General features: G+C 41.9%; 2 protein-coding genes across 2 annotated transcripts in view; one reads left to right on the top strand and one right to left on the bottom strand.

The window, feature by feature from the left end:
• Window positions 1-282: 282 nt before the first annotated feature.
• CHORDC1 (cysteine and histidine rich domain containing 1) lies at window positions 283-16063 on the top strand. The gene is made up of 11 exons (XM_083499899.1): window positions 283-522; window positions 7029-7078; window positions 7629-7685; window positions 8893-9053; window positions 10705-10805; window positions 11090-11148; window positions 12362-12432; window positions 12551-12656; window positions 13253-13372; window positions 13951-14013; window positions 14879-16063. The coding sequence occupies exons 1-11, from the start codon at window positions 459-461 to the stop codon at window positions 15029-15031; spliced, it is 1005 nt and encodes a 334-aa protein (XP_083356025.1). The 5' UTR covers window positions 283-458; the 3' UTR covers window positions 15032-16063.
• Window positions 16064-16267: 204 nt separating this feature from the next.
• LOC310705087 (N-acetylated-alpha-linked acidic dipeptidase 2-like) overlaps window positions 16268-17966 on the bottom strand; it is a 33297-nt gene continuing 31598 nt past the window's right edge. The window contains exon 19 of the mRNA XM_083499498.1: window positions 16268-17373. Within this exon, the coding sequence (XP_083355624.1) occupies window positions 17184-17373 (190 nt within the window). The 3' untranslated portion in view covers window positions 16268-17183. The remainder of the gene's footprint in view (window positions 17374-17966) is intronic.

Below are 17966 nucleotides of genomic sequence, written 5' to 3' on the forward strand. Positions count from 1 at the left end.
ATATCTGCAGCGCCAGTTCCCGTATTTCCATCGAACCTGCGCCTCTTTTTTTTTAAAAAAAGTCCCGCCATCCAATCATTGCCGTTCCAACGACTCTGGCCTCCGACGCTCACGCAATACTTAAGCCCCGCCCCCATACCGCCCCCGCTCTCTGACACACCACCTACCTCACCCCGCACTGCGCATGTGCGTTTCCCGCGCCGCCGTTCCGCCTCCCCCTCCCCACCCACAGCCTACCTTTCCTCGCGCCGGCCGAAGCGCCCTGCGCGTGCGCCCTGAGCATTCCCTCCTCCGAAGTTTCGCGAAGGGTCCCCCCCCTCCCGCGCCGAAGCTTCCGCCCGGCTTTTTCCGGAAAGAGCGCGCGAGAGCCTCTTCCTTTCCCGTCAGCTCAGCGGCGGCTTCTCCTCGGCTCCCTCTCCGCTCGCAACCGCCGGCTCCTTCCTCGTCGCTTCTCGGCCATGGCTCTGCTGTGCTACAACCGGGGCTGCGGGCAGCGCTTCGACCCCGAGGCCAACGTGGGCGGTGAGAAATAATAGGATATTATTCTATTACAATGGTATTTTAAGCTTTTCTGCTCTCCACTCCGCCCTCACAACCACCCCGTGAGGTAGGCCAGGCTGAGAGAGTGGCTGGCCCAAGGAGGCCATGCGAGGGAGTGTGGCATAGTGGTTAGAGCAGTCTCAATCTCTCTCCCTACACACGTCCTTATCCCGTTGCATATACTCTGTGTGTGTGTTTATATTGTATTATATATTATTCTCTAAGGAGCTGGGGGGCTATGCAGAGCTCCCCCCTCTTGACTGGCCTAAGGTCATTCAGGGGAGTGTGGCGTAGTGGTTAGAGCACTCTTGCTCTCTCTCCCTACACAGAACGTGTGTCTTCATCCCGTTGTGTGTATATATATGTGTGTGTGTGTGTGTGTTTGTATTCTGTTATATATTATCTTTTCTCTAAAGAGCTCAAGGTTGGGGGGTACACAGATCTCCCCCCCCTCTTGATTTCATACTCACAACAACCCCATGAGGTGGGCCAGCCTGAGAGAGAGAGAGGAGTGACTGGCCTGAGGCCATGCGAGGGAGTGTGGCCTAGTGGTTAGAGCAGTCTCGCGCTCTCTCCCTACACACATCCTTATCCCGTTGCATATACTCTGTGTGAGTGTGTTTATATTGTATTATATATTATTCTCTAACGAGCTGGGGGGGCTATGCAGAGCTCCCCCCTCTTGACTGGCCTAAGGTCATTCAGGGGAGTGTGGTGTGGTGGTTAGAGCAGTCTTGCTCTCTCTCCCTACACACAAAGTGTGTCTTCATCCTGTTGTGTGTATATGTGTGTGTGTGTATTGTATTCTGTTATATATTATCTTTTCTCTAAAGAGCTCAAGGTTGGGGGGTACACAGATCTCCCCCCCCCTTGATTTCATACTCACAACAACCCCATGAGGTGGGCCAGCCTGAGAGAGAGAGAGGAGTGACTGGCTTGAGGCCATGCGAGGGAGTGTGGCCTAGTGGTTAGAGCAGTCTCGCTCTATCTCCCTACACACGTCCTCATCCCGTTGCATATGTGTGAGTGTGTTTATATTGTATTATATATTATTCTCTAAGGAGCTGGGGGGGCTATGCAGAGCTCCCCCCCTCTTGACTGGCCTAAGGTCATTCAGGGGAGTGTGGTGTGGTGGTTAGAGCAGTCTCGCTCTCTCTCCCTACACACGTGTGTCTTCATCCCGTATACTGTATATATGTGTGTGTGTTGTATTCTGTTATATATTATCTTTTCTCTAAGGAGCTCAAGGTCGGGAGCTGCACAGATCTCCCCCCCTCCTCTTGATTTCATACTCACAACAACCCCGTGAGGTGGGCCAGGCTAAGAGAGAGGGAGAGAGGAGTGACAGGCCTAAGGTCATGCAAGGGAGTGTTGTAGCCTCATGCACCTATGCATGTCCTCACCCCCTATTCTATACTTTATAGATATGTGTTTTGTTCATATCCTATCTTTTCTCCAAGGAGCTCAAGGTGGCCTACATGCATTCCTTCCCTTCCCTTGATTCTACCATCAAAACAAGTGGTTAGAGGAGTCTTTGTCTCTCTCTCTCCCCCCCCCCCCAACCTGATGAGTCCTCACCCTCCATGGCTGGGCTGGAATCCCAGCTCCTGTTAGTCCTGGCCAGCATGAGTGGCAGCCCAGGAATGAGGGGAAATTGAGTGTCCTGTTAGGACCAGGCAGATCCAGGGTCAGCTTCTCCCCTCGTCATCACCTCCCAGAGTGGCTGGGGCAACCCAGTCAGATGGGCGGCATATAAATAATAAATTATTGTTATTATTATTACTATTATTATTATGAAGCTCATTGGGTGACCATGGAGCATAGGAAGCTGCCTTCAATTGGAACAGACGATTGGGCCATTTAGCTCAGTATCATCTGCACTGACTGCTTACAAACACTTCGGGTTACAGACTCCGCTAACCCAGAAGTAGTACCTCGGGTTAAGAACTTTACCCCAGGATGAGAACAGAAATCGTGCAGCAGTGGTGCGGCAGCAGCGGGAGGCCCCATTAGCTAAAGTGGTACCTCAGGTTAAGAACGGACCTCTGAAACGAATTAAATTTGTAACCAGAGGTACCACTGTATTGTATCTCTTTTGGATTTTTTCCTAATACTGTGTAGTGATAGGGCTACTTGGAAAGTGTGTTTGTTTATGTACGACTTGCACACTCTTCTTTCCCCATAGCATCGTGGTTATAAATGTAACAAATGTATGTGTAAAAGACCTATAGAAGAAATACTTGTTAGACACACAATTGACACTAAATTGTATTAGAATAATGCGTTCCTCCTCTCCCATATCCCGTAGGTTGAACTAAGATACAGCAGGTGCTCTGTGCTGCTTATCAGCAACATTGTTCAAATACTTCTGTGGGAACAGGATGGTTCCTGAGGGCTTTAAGTCAACAATAGAGAAGACCCTGCATCAGTTGTTTTGTCCTCTCCTGGCATGGATAATGTTTTGTGCTTGTTTTGGGAACATCATGTTTTGTTGCCATGCACTGATACTGGTCTTGAGTTACAAAGCAACATTAAGTTATCTTGGGAGATGAGCCTTAGTAGCACATGTGATACAAATGCCCATGCAGAATGCAGAGTCCTGGGGTGCAAGCGGGGGAGTGCCGTTCAAGTGGTGTTTTAAAAATAACAGATCTATGACTTCACCCTGGAAACTTACAGCATACAACCCTGAGAGGTGGTATCACAATATGGCATTATACTAACATAGCGAAACACATACAGTACTCCATACTTCCTGAATTGAGCAGGGAGGTGGGTGGGCCAAAGGGCTTACAACCCACCTAGCCTCCAAATCTGATTCTATGATCTTACCATGACAAGCTTAAACTGTAAATTTGGTCTAGCGGGTGGGAACAATGAAGTAAGAGGGGGCAACCATAATAAACTAGTGGAGAGGGAGGAATGGACGAATGACAGGGTGACTGCAAGTAAATGCAGTTACACATATGGGTTCCTTTAGTGGGGAATGAGGACTGAGAAGTTGAAACTAGTGACTTCATGTAAGGAGTGGTTTTGAAGCAGGGTGGAGCTGTGTAAATCAGATGTAGGGAATCTTTGGCCCTCTGGATCATGGGTAGGCAAACTAAGGCCCGGGGGCCGCATCCGGCCCAATTGCCTTCTAAATCCAGCCCACGGACGATCCAGAAATCAGCGTGTTTTTACATGAGTAGAATGTGTCCTTTTATTGAAAATGCATCTCTGGGTTATTTGTGGGGCCTGCCTGGTGTTTTTACATGAGTACAATGTGTGCTTTTATTGAAAATGCATCTCTGGGTTATTTGTGGGGCCTGCCTGGTGTTTTTACATGAGTACAATGTGTGCTTTTATTGAAAATGCATCTCTGCGTTATTTGTGGGGCATAGGAATTCGTTCACCCCCCCCCCCAAGAAAAAGTACAGTCTGGCCCCCCCACAAGGTCTGAGGGACAGTGGACCGGCCCCCGGCTGAAAAAGTTTGTTGATCCCTGCTCTAGATGTTGCTGCACTACAACTCCCATTATCCCTGGCCATTGGCCATGCTTGCTGGGGCCAATGGGAGTTATTGCAACTACTGGTGGGTGAAAGGTAACCACGCCTGACATAAGTGATCTGGCATTACTGAAAAGAGCAGAAGAAGGAAGAGTTGAGTGTGGATATGAATGTGGTCCCACTGTGAAGAAATCCAAACATTTCATCTTTGCAATTCTCAGCACCTTTGAGACTCCTGTTAGTCATTAGAATAATTACATGTGTGGCACCTGCAATTTGCTTATTTTTTCCATCTAGACTAGTACACCCATAGTAATTCAGATGTTCTACTGTAGATACTGATCAGTAACAACTTTTTCACTTCAAAGAGCTCAGTGTTAGGACTAAGAATGTCAGTAGCATGTTCAGTATTGTAAAAAAAAATGCTGCTTAATTTATTTTATATTATAGTTAATGTTTTGAGGTTTCATTGCACTGGGCATACTGTTTATCATAACAGGATAAGACGTCTTGAACTTGGAAGCAACTGGGTCTGTGCTACGTATGATAGTACTTTAAGCAAGTTAATGATTCTTATTTGGAACAAGTATATAATAGAACTGGCATTTCGACTTCTTCTGAATTTACCGGTGTATATTCTACTAAGCATGGAGATTCTGTTGTCAGAATGGCTTCACAATTTATATGAGTTCCAGAAAGCAAATAATGCCCGTTTTTCACTTGTATTCTGGCATTTAGTAACTCATCTGGTCCTGCTGCTAAGACAGCAGATCTGTATCCACTAAGCTGGTATTACATTCTGGTCTGGATGGTGAGAAAGGCATCATATGAATATATTGTCATTAGTAAAAGATTCTGTTAGTACTTTTGTTTGACTGGCAAGCTTAGGAAGAAAGATATGTTGAAGTTAGACTGTGGAAGATTTTTAATTGTATCAGCAGACTGCTTCTGAAGTGGTCTACTTCTTGGGTGGGGAAAGGTCTGGATATGTCAGGTGTTTTGCTGGAATAGAAACTTAATGTTTAAGGTGCCTTACTTTCATGTGAAGTTGAGATGCTGTATTGTGTTTCCTGTTGAGGAATAAGTGCTGGCCATGCATCACCTGAACTGTACCTGAACTACTACTGCCTGGATAGTGGGCACAAGTTCTTATTTATAATTACTTACATCCCACTTTTCAGGATGCAAATCCTGCAAGGGGGTGGGGTAAGAAATGACTAACAGGTAAGAAAGAGAGACAGTCCATTTCCTCTTTCTCCTCACTCCACAAAGTATGCTTTGCCTAGACATTTCAGGCAAGTATTTTGGTGTTGGATGGTGGAACTTTATATATAAATTGTGGGTTTCAAAACTGCCCTATGTTTATTTGGTTACTTGTTCTGGAAAAGTGTTATGCAGCTCCTTGAAACTTGTTTGCACGCTTAAGAAGTGGTACATGAGTCCATTGCAAACACTTAAGCTGGAATCCAAAGACCTACTTTAGGCATGTCAAATGATTTGGGCACACCTGGTAGGATCTCATCTTTTAAATGCCCTTCTCCTTTGAAATCCCCATCAGTTACAAGTAGAGTGCTTAAAGAAATACAAGTCCAAAACACTCTACTTGAATCCTAGCCGTGACCTCTTTCTTGTATGGTATTCATGTTTCAATTGTATGTGATATAGGCAGTGCCAGTGGAACTGGGTCATAGAATCATATAATTATAGAGTTGGAAGGGATCCTGGGGGTCTCATCTAGTCCAACCCCCTTCAATGCAGGGATCTCAACTGAAGCATCCATGGCAGATGGTAATTTAACCTCTCCTTAAAACCTCTAGTGATGGAGTGTCCACCACATCCTGGAAGAGTCCTTCCACTATCTAACAGCTCTTACCTTCAGAAAGTTCTTCCTGATGTTTAGCTGGAATCTCCATTCTTATAACTTGAAGCCATTTGTTCAGGCCCTACCTTCCAGAGTAGGAGAAGTTGCTCCATCTTCCATGTGACAGCCCTTTAGATATTTGAAGCTATCCTATCTCCTTCTTAATAGGGTAATCATACCTAATTCCCTCAACCATTCCTCATAAAGCTTGGTTTCCAGACCCTTGATCATCTTGGTTGCCCTCTTCTATACACATTCCAGATTGTCAGTATCCTCCTTAAATTGTGGAGTCCAGAACTGGACACGGTATTCCAGGTGTGGTCTGACCAAGGCAGAATAGAGTGGTGCAATTACTTCCCTTGACACTTCTGTTGTTGCAGCCTAGAGTAGCGTTAGCATTCCCCCCTGTAGCTTCACATTGTTGATTCATGTTCATATTGTGGTCTGCTATTTGTGCTGCTGGTTCTTTCGGCCTAAGTTTAAAACCTTGTATTTGTCCCATGAAATTCATTTTGTTAGTTTGGGCCCAGTTCTCCAATCTGTTAAGGTCATATTGAAACCAGTTCAGTATTCAGCGGTATTGGCTACCTGTCCACCCATCCCCTACCCCCTGTTTGGTGTCATTGGCAGAATTGAGCATCTCCTCAATTCCTTCATCCAATTAATTCATAAAGATGCTGAACAACAGCAGGCCCAGGGCAGAATCCTGTGGCACTCCACTTGTCCCTTTTTTCAAGGATGGTGAGGAACCATTAATGAGCACTCTTTGGATTTGGTCATTCAACCCAAATACAAATCCACCTAATAGTTTAGGCAGGGTATTTCTACTTATTAAAATGTATATTTAATTTTATGCCTCAATTCATTTCTGGATTTTATAGATAACATGTCATCCAGGAAAGCACACAAACGTCCAAAGGGAGTATTTTGTAACAACCGCTTGTGTTTCCTGAATTCTGTGTTCTGTTTCCAACTGAAAAAGTGTTCAGTGTGCTGCTACATGATATTGAGCCTTGATGAATATGAAAATATTGACAGCAATCACAAGACTGATTAACTTACTTTGCCAAATATAACCTGTAGCTTTAGGGATGGTATCTCTGCTGTCCTCTGCTAATCCTTCTTTTTTCTCCTTTTAGAGTCCTGTACCTATCACCCAGGAGTACCAGTCTTTCACGATGCTCTTAAAGTAGGTGTACAAACATAATTGTTTAAAAGCTTTCCAAAACTTCAACTAAATCATGCTCATGGCAATATTTCAATTCCCTTCGTGACCTTTGATGTATCAATCTGCTTGAGTTTGGTGGAATGCCCACTTTTTTCTTGAAATAAAAGATTTACCCTGTTTAGTTATTATAGAAACATAAGCTGTTCCAGACAGCAGTGATCACTTGAATGCATTGTGTTAAACACGTTCCAGGTCTCTATTGAACCTTATGCTACAGTACATCTCTCCCAAAGTATGTTGGTGACACTTGTTATTGTGTATTGCTGGATACCAGGGTTGGAATGTTTAGTAAGTTTTTATTGCTTTTTAACAAAGTGATGATTATCACTTTATCTAAAAATAACATGTCTTGGGAATTTGAAAGATTGGGCCCTACATTGCTGTACCAGCTGTTGAATAATTTATGGTCTTTTCGTGTAGCTTTGTTATCTCACATTGGGGAAACATTCACTTTTTTCTCCTTAGTTGTTTTTGATGTTAAGATGGTAAATTCATGGCTTGTATATTACAGGGCTGGTCATGCTGTAAAAGAAGGACAACAGACTTTTCTGACTTCTTAAGCATTGCGGTATGTATTAATAATTTGTAATGGTTGTATTTTACTACAAATGAAAAATTGAAAGTTGCTCATTTGAGGGGGTGGGAATCCCTTAGAACAGGAATGGGCAGCATGTGGCCTTCCAGTTGTTGCTAGACTCTGGCTTGCATTTTATCTTAGACCAGGCATAGGCCATCTCAGCCCTCCAGCTGTTTTGGGACTACAACTCCCATTATCCCTGACCACTGGTCCTGTTAGCTAGGGATGATGGGAGTTGTAGTCCCAAAACCTCTGGAGGCCCGAGTTTGCCTATGCCTGGCATAGGCAACATTAGGGCCACAGGTTGCTCTAGGCACACTTAGAAAAATCGGGTTCTAAAAACCTGCATTTGCTTGTAGCTTCACCTGTAGATGTTATACAACTGTTTGCCACTGACATGGAGTAGTCAAATCAGCTGCCTTCAAGTGAAGAAAGTGTGTGTCTTCTCTGCAGGTGTTTCAATTATTTCTTGACATTTTGATTATAAAAGAGAGGCCTGAATCAAAAGTTGTAGTGTGTGTGCTAGCCATGCCATTTTCCAGGTTACTCCATTTCATTTCTTTCCCTAACATTCTGTTCCAAGGTCACCGCACATGCTTAGTCCTCACTAGGCTCTTTGGTTTTTCCCCTAAATATTTTGTTGTGCTTCCCTGAACCTGCTGCTTCCCTCTTACACATGAATGCTACTGTTTGGGCTAGATAATGATTGACAGTGGAATAACTGAATCTGCTATTAGTTTGTATGATTCTAATAGGTATGGAAGACCTTTAAAACCATGTGTGTGTGCAGGGCTGTGCTGAGCTTGTCTGAGGCATGGGGCAGGAGTCTTGTTCCTGTCATGGTCCGACAGGTCCCCCGGCCAGCTTAGCCCTCTGAGGCTTGGGGCGAGTGTACCTGTCTGCACAGGCCTGCATGTAATAACTTAAAAGACCATAGGTTGCTGCATTTGAGAAACTGATGGGAGGAAGTTGATCTGAATGTTTGTACTTAACCCTAGTATTTACTTCTAAATATTAAGCGCTGAAGTGGCAGAATTAGCTTAAGAAAATTGCATTGTTAGAGCTGAATATGCAGTCAACATTAGGTATACATACATGTTTTTATGCGCTATAAGCTGCCCAGAGTGGCTTGGGAAACCCAGCCAGATGGGCGGGGTATAAATAATAACATTATTATTGTTGTTGTTGTTGTTATCAGGGCTGTACAAAGGGCTTCCATAATAGTGAGAAGCCCCCTGAACCTGTCAAACCTGAAGTTAAAACTACCTCTGAGCGAAAGGAGTTAGCTGACCTGAAGCCTAAATTTCAAGAACACATAATTCAGGCACCAAAGCCTGTGGAAGCAATACAGAGGCCAAGGTATTGTCCTGAGAGCTGGCATTTGTGCCAAATTACTATCTATCTATCTTGCATATATATGCCCCATCTTCCAGCGTTTTGAGAGTGGATATATAATGTTAAAACCTGCTTTATGTGTATATTTTGCAGTTGAGCAGCTTCAGGATGCAGTCAGAAGGTGCCTTGTTTCTGTGACCAAATATCAGGCAAAGGAAAGAAGTGCTTCTTGTCTCTGGGGGGAATAATATGCATCCAGTAGTGATGAAACTCTTGAGTCAGATGGCAAAGCTTCTTTAAACCATGTATAGGACAGCAGAGCCATTTCTCTTTCTCCAGAGCCTGAGCATCCTTTGCTGGGTCTTGGGGCTTATTCCTCTTCTCTGGGACTGGAATTGGTTTGCTGTTTTTAGAGTTTGCACGGATGAAAGTCATGGGAAATGGAAAGAGAACAACTATAGCTTACGGAATAAACATAAGCTTCTCATAATGGAAGTTGCCATTCTATCCCAGGCACCTCCAGTTAAAGGACCTGGAGGCAAGAGTGCGAAAGGTATTGGAGAGCCACTCCTTGTCAGGCTAGACAGTATTGGGCTTGAGGGGCCAGTCATACAAACTGCTATAAGGTAGCTTACTGTGTTCATATGAAAGTTCTCGATGAAAATTCCAGAAAAGTACTTCTCAACCTTTTCAGACCCTGGGTGCACCTTTAGTCAGATCCAAATTATAATCCCCATTTTTCCATTTATGGTGCTACCTTGATTTAAGACTGTAATCCGTTCCAGAAGTCCGGTCTTAAAACAAAGCGGACTTAAAACAAGGTGTGCTTTCCCATAGAAAGTAATTGAAAATGGATTGATCTGTTCTAGACAATGAAAAACACCCCCTAAAACAGCAATTTAACATGAATTTTACTGTCTAAGGAGACCATTGATCCATAAAAGGCAATAATCAATGTGCTGTACTATAAAATAAATATGACAGTATTGTAGATGAAAAAAAAATACCATTAATTGTTTTTCTTATGTGCACTGATGATTGTCATTGTTTGAATGGGGGGCTTTTATCCATTTCTGCAGTCACACAATCAGCCAGTAGCTGAACTGGGTTCCACACAGTCACAAAAACAAAGTCACAAGCCACAGTCACAGGTCGGTCCCATAAAACGACGTCACGGTCAAAAAACCGAAAAAGCCACACAAACCAAAATGCAAAAAAAAGCAAAAACAAAACCTCCAAATATCACCTCTGTGTTGCAACAGCTGGCAGACTCAACAGGAAGCCTCTGATTAGCAGCAAGGGACTCAATTAACAAATGAAACACACTCAACAGGAACCAGACGATGAAAAGCGACCCCTAAAACAACTGGGCCCTACTTATATCAAAAAAATGACTGAACCCAGAGTACTCATTTCCGGGTTGCAATTGGACTTAGTCCAAAACGGACTTATAATAGACTGGACTTTAGTCAAGGTACCACTGTATTTATACAGCACTTATGTGTGCATGCTGGTGCCGCTGGTGCAAACTACCTTGGGTCAGGCTGCAGCCTATTTATCTGTCCTAATGCACCTGTAAAACACCAGTGTTCTAGAAGACTTCATAAGTATTTTGAAACGAATTGTTTTTGTCACGTTAAAAAGTAACACAACTTATTCCCTCTGCTTTCTTTAGCCCAGATGAGCCGATGAGTTGCTTGGAGCTGAAAGTATCTGCTTCCTTGAAGCAAGCATTAGAGAAGCTAAAGCTGTCGTCGGGTAACGAAATAAAAAAAGGTATATAGCTTGATAGGGTTCATGTTTTTACCTAATTGAGTGTGTTGTAGCTCAGTGCTAGATAGGTTCAGTGAATCTATTGCTATTATTATTGAACCCCTCCTTGGAGTTCAGAGCACTGAACATGGAAGTATCCTGTCTGTATAGCAGACGGTTCCTGAAAGATAAACATCTTGGGTAGAAAATGTCATTTGTATACTCCTATATGCTTGAGTTCTGCTCATTTCTTTAGAAAAGAAAGTGAATTCTTAAGTCTTATAAAGCAAACTATTCCTGTTTTACAGAGGATGATAGTGATGAGATAAAGATTGGGACTCCATGTAAAAATGCAGGCTGTAAAAAGGTAAATTTCTCAATGTTATGGAAATGTGCCACACTTCAAACCCCCTTAGTTCCCCATCCTTTTCTAAGTTGCCGAGAACTTTTCTTTGCTGCCAAGCTTGTGCAGGGAATTAGGTGGTCTTGGATTTTAGATTTATTGTATATATGTATGTATGTTGTTAGTTCCTTTGATTTATTTTATGTATAGCGGTATAAAAATATCTTTATAAATAAAACCAATCAGTAAGCTGTCACTTCTGTACAGATCACATCACCCAATATTGCATGATGTCTCTCGGCACACACCAGTAATTATTGTAGCATATAGTTCTTGAATACAGGTGAGGGATATTTGTATGGGCACGTGTTTTTGCACTGCCAAGAATGTGAGCTGTTACTCATTTCTTTTACAGTTATAAAGTATTGTGTAAGCTTCTGCGTTACACTTCCATCAGAATTTTGTGATGTGTTTGGTCAGCACTGGCACATGTAAACATTTATGGCTTTCAGAGACTGTTCAGAAAATCATTTATTATTAATTTAGTTTAGTCATGTAACATCAGTTAGTCTCCAGGCAACTTTCAACAAAATTAACAGCATGCAAAAAAAAATTAATCTATTTAAAAACAATCATAACACAGTACAACCTCTTAGGATAGGAAAGGAAACCCCAGGCATATTAATATTAGAGATTTTCCTAGGTCCAATTAAAAAGTTACGAAATAGTCAGCAAGCGTTGTAAGACTATATTCTTCAGGCTTAGATGTTAAAACAAAAATAGAGGGAGTTGAGAGCATGGCAGAAGAGTCCCATTGTGGGCTATGGTGCCATGGTGTAGTTTCAGAAATGTTAAAAATCGTAATTTTAGAATTAAAGGAGAAATCTCTTTTATGACTCAAAATGTTGCATGGATGGGATGAGTCATGTTATGGGTAATGTGGGAGGTGGGGGGCATTGTTACAAGTTTCTGCTTAGCCCCCCCCCCCCCAAACGAATGCTTTGGCACTGAATGGACCAGTCAGCTGGAGGAAACTGAACTTCTGCTTGATGCAACAGCAGACCTAAATTTACCTACCTGGGAGTAAGCTCCATTGAATTCTATAGATTTTTTGAGAAGATGTGGTTGGGATTGCACTGTAAGCGGCTACCTCAGCTGTTGGGTGGAAGCTGTAAAGCGATAATCTAATGCAATGACTAGTAAAACGTTATTTGTCTGTTATTATTATTTCCCTTAGACATTTGAAGGACCACACAGCATGGAAGAAACATGTACATACCACGCAGGTGTCCCTATATTCCATGAAGGGTTAGTAGTATGTGTCTTCCTCGAATTCTCTGTTAACCATCCGCTAGCTAGGCACAATGAAACTTGAGATTAGTTTTGTTGCAGTTGTTTATATGAGTCTTTAAATCTTAATACACAGGATGAAATACTGGAGTTGCTGCAAGAGGAAAACATCAGACTTCAATACTTTCTTGTCTCAAGAGGGTTGTGCGACAGGAATACATGCATGGATTAAGAAAGATGCTGTAAGTAGCAAGGGCTGTGTTATTAATAGCTTACTATTCTTACCTGTGTTGCTAAACATTAATACACCTGCTTGAGTAGACTGACTTGTGTATGAAACTTTGAATATTTCTTTTTCCATCATTGGTCAATCAACTTGCACTTTACAACAACGACTTGAATGCAGTGAGATGACAATATTTGGACTTTGCAGAATAAAACAGAGGGCACAAAGTTTAGTGGAGCAACTAACCAGATAGAACCATAACATAGAAGTTGTGCCTCAATTAATTAAAGATCTCTTCAGAAACGTGGTTCTGTCGGTTTCTGTTTTTGTTTTCTTTTACCTAGGCTATATACTGTACAATGATGACAAATGCTGAAACATTGACTCGCTTTCCATCCTGTTAATGTGAGCTTCTGGCTTCAGCCATAGAACATTGGGGGGGGGGGTGCAATAACAATGACATTGAAGGAATTGTTAAGAATCGGTATGGAAAGAGTCTTAGGCTATGCCTCCATAGAGCCCAGTGTACTTTGGAAAAAGATAAGTAGCAAGGAAAGTATTTGCAAATGGGTTGAAACCATGATTTGTGTCTTTAACTCTAATCGCCTACAGGAGAAAAAAGTGGTTCCATGCAGGCACGATTGGCATCAAACTGGAGGTGAAGTGACAATTTCTATTTATGCCAAGAATTCCGTTCCTGAACTTAGTCATGTAGAAGCAAATAGCACGGTGGTGAGTTACCCTAATTAGCCTGTATTGTTCCCATTTTAACTCCAAGTTCAAATTGATTGTTTACTCTGGTGGCACCTGCATTTTGAAACTTCACTGTACTCTTCTCGGCGCCTGCTAAAAACATTCTTGTTTAGACGAGCTTATTCAGCTGCCTAGAAAGTTTAGGTAATTTTAACCTGTTTTAGCATTTTACCATTTGTATGTTTTAAAGCAGGGTTGTAAATATTTCTTGATTTTATAATAATAATAATAATAATTTATTATTTATACCCCGCCCATCTGGATGGGTTTCCCCAGCCACTCTGGGCGGCTTCCAAAAGAATATTAAAATACTATAATACATCAAACATTAAAAGCTTCCCGAAACTTTTATCTTGTTTTATCTTGTTTTATCTGTTCTATCTTTTTCACAATCAAGCAATGTATAAATTTTATGGGGTGAGTGAGTGAGTGAGTGAGTGAATGAATGAATGGAACTCCCACCTGGGCAAAAACCCCTCTGCATTCTAGCATTGCAAGCTGAAATACTGCATGTTTAGCTACTACTGCTACTGCATAATCTTTTCCTTCTCTTCCAGTTAAATATCCATATTGTCTTCGAAGGTGATAAGGAATTTAATCAGAATCTGAATCTATGGGGTGTAAGTACATACATATTTGCATTCAAGTAAACTTCAGGCAGGTTCAAAATCACGACCAGGCGCTTGTAGCAAGATTAAGTGACAAGATTAAGTACTACAAGATATGTATATCTTGCATTTGTCCTGCTCAGAGTACATCCATTGAAATTAATGGACATGACTAACTTCTGAGTATAACTTAGTTGAATAAGTAGATGCTAACTACAGAATACCTCTCATTCAATAGTCTACTAATCTCAATGCAGTTGAAGATACAAATCATAAAATCTACACTTTCCTTGTTCCTTTTGTATTCTGACTTATTGCAAACCTGAGGCATTTAAAATAGTCTACTTTTGTGTAAAAATAAAAATCCTGGCATTGTGATGAGTAATATTAAAGCTGTTCCTGCTCCTCAGTCTTGCTGTAGTTCTATGCTTAGTTTCCTGAACATAACTTTCTGCTTTTCAGTTTTGACTGAATTAGTAAGTATCTGGTTTAGAGCAAAATGCTCTTAAGTAAATGCCTGCTCTTAAACAATTCACTCTTTCCTTGATAGCAGCATAATCTGTGCGCAAAACAGTCAGGGGTGTGTGTTCAACATAGGAGGCAACTTGTATCTTGGAACATGTGTCAACGGGGAAGCACTTATTTGTTTATCTGTATTCATTAGACCTTACACTTAGGCTAGTTTTTCTAGTCCTACGTTACACAGGGCAATGTTTAAATTTTCTCTTACGAATAGTTACAATATTTTTTCTGGGTTTTGCTTCTTTGTTTTTAAAAGCAGTTACTTTATAGCAGCAAGCTGGAAAAAACTCAATTCTGTAGTGTTAATCAGGCATGCAGTTAAGTAGTAAACTGAAATGTACATGTCTTCTTCCAGGTGATTGATGTGAAAAGGAGTTACGTAAATATGACGGCTACAAAGATTGAGCTCACAATGAGGAAAGCTGAGCCCATGCTATGGGCAGGCTTGGAACTCCCAGTATCCAAAGTAAAACCAAAAGAGCAGCAAGAAATTGCGGCGCAAGCTTGAAATCTGAGAAGAGGCCAGTTTTTGCCCCTGGTGAAGTGGTGACTTTGCTGTTTTAATGTAACTTAATTTTCTGCATAATCACAAAAAAGTTGCATTCCAGATTGGGTGTAGTTCTAGGCTTTTCAGTAGCACAATGTTTGTTTTGTTTGTTGTACTGGATCTTCCCCAGACAGTTAAGGCTGGTGCTTATGGAAGTGTTGTGGGTGTGAGCAGCAGCAGTTGGAACCAATAGCCACAGGCACCCGAGGAAGATGCCCTTTGCCACCTTCTCAGCACTGCCGTTGCTCGCTGGTTCTCTCCCCCTGGCAAGTCCCTGTTTTTAACACCAGAAAAGGGCTGAGGAAGTTGTTTGTTTATTCCTCCCTATTGTAGGGCAGTGTTATGCAACCTTTTATTTGCTTATGGCTGTGTTCTATTGTGAGTACTCTGTCAGGGGTGCTTACTGGCAGTGCGTAGGGCCAGGCTCAATGTTCACAACCTAATATAGCTGTCAGTTTTGGCAGCTGCTGCAGCAATCAACCCTGGACCACGACTTTTAGTTTTAGAATTCCAAAGCTGTACGTGCATCCTGGTTCAGCATCGACATACATTCATATTGTGGTCCACACTGTGTTAAGATTTCCTCAGTGCTTGAAATGTTACTCAGCCAAGTCACCACTTCAGCAGCCTGTGCTTTTTAATTGTTTTGCCTTGAAAAGAATTGATTCTGTGTAATAATGCAACTACTCGCTTTAAATTATAGCATGAGGATTAAAAAGATATATATACAACAGTGGTTAAGTTAAATGAGTTTTTCCATATTGCGGCCGTGAATTTCATTTGTATAGGGAAACTGGAAAAAGTAGGTGTCTGGAACACCTAAAAAAAAAAAAATTAAGGTTCTTTTTTTAAAAAACAAAAACCAACTTCTTTTCCTAGTGTTTTTTTCCCTGCATGGATGTGTGTTTAATTTTTGTTGATGAAGAACATTTGTTAAAGGTCTCATCCCTTCAGACCTTTTTATAAATTTATGAAATAAATAGTTAAGCTGGAGCTGGTTTCATTCAGTTTCTGATTTCTACAGTGTGAGCAGACTGAGTGTTTGAACAAGTTTTGGTTATGTATTAGCAGTTCAGTTAAACAAATTCAGTAAATATTAGTTTTGGTCTAACATCCTGCCTTCTGTTCTGCCTACCCCAGTCAGAAAACATTCCTTGCACACCTGGATGGCTTTCTTTATGGTGGTAAAACAATGTAGAAGGTACACTGATATTTTTTATTTTAAGAGTGGTTACACATAGTGCTTCTTTAAATGGGTAGCTGTAGTCACAACCATGCTGAACATTTAATAGAATTTTAAAGTCATTTCACTCTTCATTTTTGTTCTACATCCAGGTGCTTCTTCTCCTCAGCTTTGAAGGGAAACCCTCTTTCCAGTAGCATCTGAGTTATGATTTTTGAGGATTTATTCTACGGTAGCTCAGCTGCAGTGTTGTGTGTTTCATGCAAGCCATATATCACTGTTGGTAGAATAGAGGTGGAAACTGCAAACTGTCAGGGAAGGAGGAGTGGAATTAGATGAACTAGTGAGTAGCGTCAAATGAATGCAAGGTGAAATGGATTCAGCTGGGCTTCTGAGTGAAATACTGTTCCAGGCAAGGTTAAATGGTGGCTGGTGCTGAAAACATATAATTCTTCCACTGTGGCTATCAAAATCACTGGCAGCTGCACACTTTGCTGGAAATGTTCTCAGTCTTGGCCCATGCTATAAACGAGAGCTTTAGAGCTGGCTTAGGACAGCTTAGAAATGGCATGTGAGTGAATGCTTAAAACTGCCAGAAGTAGCACTGTCTGATTAAAAAGTATTATTGTCATCAGTCTGGGTTGAAAGTGTAGATGAGCAGCAAAGAAGATCTCTTGCGAAGTCCATTTTTTAACGGTGTTTATCCCACCCCTTCTTCAAAGGTCTTTGTAGGGGGGCAGTCTAACTTTCCATCCCTTCCAGTCAAACTTTCTGATAGGTCTTTCTGATCATGAGCACTGAACATGACAAGGGAAGTAGCCTCACGGTGCTGCTGTTTGAATATTATGTCCGTGTTGAGAAGAATCAGCTTTCTGGGCATGCATTGCAAGTAGATTGTTTCTGTTCTCGTTCCTGCTGCTCCCAACTATCCTACAACGCAGTTTTCAGTGTTCCTGCAGCAGCCTGAACTGCGAACGTTGCAATAGAGATTTGCATCTTGACTTCCTCCCAAGCTTTCCGTTGATCTGTCCTGCTGTCAATATCGAACATGGCATCATAGATTCCAGGGAAGGACACACCTGCATACTTGTTGCGGCTGCTTGGAGCAAAGATGATGTGCCTGTGGGGCAAGGGAACACATTTTTTTAAAAAATAAAGCAAGCAAACTCTTGCAGGAAGTTAGCCAAGTTTTAGTCACTGTAGACCTATTAAAATTAATGGACCTAATTTGTTTCATTAATTTCAGTGGGTCTACTCGAGTAAAACAGCTGACTACAACCCCCCAAAGTCTTTATTTCTGTTGCAGGACCTTTATAGGGTTCCTAGGGCCATTTTCCAAAGCAATAAAACATCAGAAGCTACAGTTCAGGGAGAGCATTACACTAAAGCAGCACAAGTGTGAGCATTTTAGAAGCCTGAAATAATTAAAATACATCTTTCCTGACACAAATGATAATGGCGCAGCTGCTATCTGAACCTTCTTGGGGATCAGCTGTGCAAACAAGGACACTACAATTGAGAATACTCCCTCTCCTCTTACAGCACTGCCTCCCCTCCCTGGAAAAGGACCACTGCTGATGACCTTAATGTATAGCCCAGTAAATGAAAACCTGTCAGGCATTTGGGTTTTATGAGTTGAGCACCTGGCTTAGAAATTGTGCAAGACATTACTGGCAACATAGGTTGGCAAAGACCTGTCCCAATGCTAGGTTT

The sequence above is a fragment of the Podarcis liolepis genome, assembly GCF_965112155.1.
Source record: "Podarcis liolepis genome assembly, chromosome: 4".
Classification (NCBI taxonomy): domain Eukaryota; kingdom Metazoa; phylum Chordata; class Lepidosauria; order Squamata; family Lacertidae; genus Podarcis; species Podarcis liolepis.